This window comes from Alternaria postmessia (genome assembly GCF_024291825.1).
Source record: "Alternaria postmessia strain BMP 2775 chromosome Unknown scaffold_279, whole genome shotgun sequence".
Taxonomy (NCBI): Eukaryota; Fungi; Ascomycota; class Dothideomycetes; order Pleosporales; family Pleosporaceae; genus Alternaria; species Alternaria postmessia.
The window spans coordinates 3,184-4,585 of record NW_026260352.1 but is presented as its reverse complement, the minus strand read 5'-3'; the positions used below and the strand labels follow the sequence as shown (position 1 = coordinate 4,585).

General features: G+C 53.0%; 1 protein-coding gene across 1 annotated transcript in view; it reads left to right on the top strand.

Annotated features, from left to right (window-relative positions):
- Positions 1-1,402, top strand: part of J4E82_011670 (uncharacterized protein) — a gene marked incomplete at both ends in the record, with an annotated part of 4,515 nt that overhangs the window by 662 nt on the left and 2,451 nt on the right. Inside the window, 2 exons of the mRNA XM_051737870.1 lie at positions 80-90; positions 136-1,247. Coding sequence (XP_051582371.1) covers positions 80-90; positions 136-1,247 — 1,123 coding nt within the window. The remainder of the gene's footprint in view (positions 1-79; positions 91-135; positions 1,248-1,402) is intronic.

The window sequence follows — 1,402 nt, the reverse complement described above, 5'->3', positions numbered from 1 at the left end:
GGTGCGTCGCATTACCCTGGCTTGGATCACGCGTCTCCGAGCCGATGTCAGAAATGCCAAAGAAACGTCCATCGCACAGACAGCCGCAAGGTACGCTTTTTGGGCCGCCTTGCTCTGCCGCAGGACGTTCTCCAGCACCACCGATTTCGACGGTGTCATGTCAGAAGATGATCTGTCCACGTTTGTTCAGGCGTCATTGGCTCTCCAGGAAAACCTCCTTGTGGACGTGGCTAAGCTGCCGCCAGTCCTGGAGAGGATGCTGATCCGAGACACCAAGATGACGTACAAGATCAGATCACGCTTACTGCGGTCTATAAGAGCCCACCCTCGAAGTATCGGCATGGCTATCAACGCATCATGGTCAGAACCGGGGGGTTCAGCTGAGAAATCCTTCCGTGACTGGCGGCAAGTATCAACACATGATAGGTGGGTAGCGAGTTTGATGCAGACTTCGATGATGGATCAAGCAAACACGCAAGTGGTTCACTACAACTTCATGGAGGGCCACTTACTGGTCGACGGAAAGCCTCTGGGAGCACTTCCTCGCGATATTCGACAGTCAGATGAGGTAAGAGAGCTTTTTGGCGACCGAAATCTTCTCACTTTTCCGTCTGCTGCCTTCGGCATGTCGTATGTTCTCGCATCGCGGATACACAACCACGAAATACACTTTGGGTCTCGTGACGGGCGCGTCGTCGTCCGCGCTTGGACTCGGGATGGGCTGCTAGAATATATCCCGTCTCACATCTTTGTTGGTCCCGAGACCGCTGACCTTCCGACTGCACTCATCTCCGATTGTGCGCACTGGTTGAATCTGAAGACGAGATGTCTTGAGATCCGGCGCAAGCCTGTTCTGTGGAAGACGAGGAAGAGTGACTGGAGGATTGATCTTATCAGACGGCAAGCTTATCGAAACGACCGAACGTTATTGATCGATCCTAATTCTCACCTCTCCAAGCAAGTTGCAACCCTCTTTCGCCACTTTGAAGATCCACGTAAGATTACCGTCTTCCAGCCTGCCAGCTTCGGGGGAAGGCTATCTGTCGAGCTCCGCCATTTGGCACTCTCGTTCTTCGTGAACCCGAAAGGACTTCTCCAGTGTCGAGAATTGAACGAAGAGATAGACCCCGACCAAGATGCCGGCACGTTGTACGGCCTTGAAAGCAAAATTGTGCTGCGCGATGTCGCAAATAGTAGGCGCCGTAGCGTGATCATGCCTCTTGGGCCGATATCGTCTATGCGTCGTGGTATGCATGTGGTCGTTCGAGCGGCTGGTGGCACTGACTTCGCAAAGTTTGGGATCGATGACGTGCTTGGACGATTGTCCTGTCCTCTCGAGCCGCGGTTGTTGTATGCAAAAGCCCAATTCCATGCATATACATCGTTTGTCATACCAGATTTG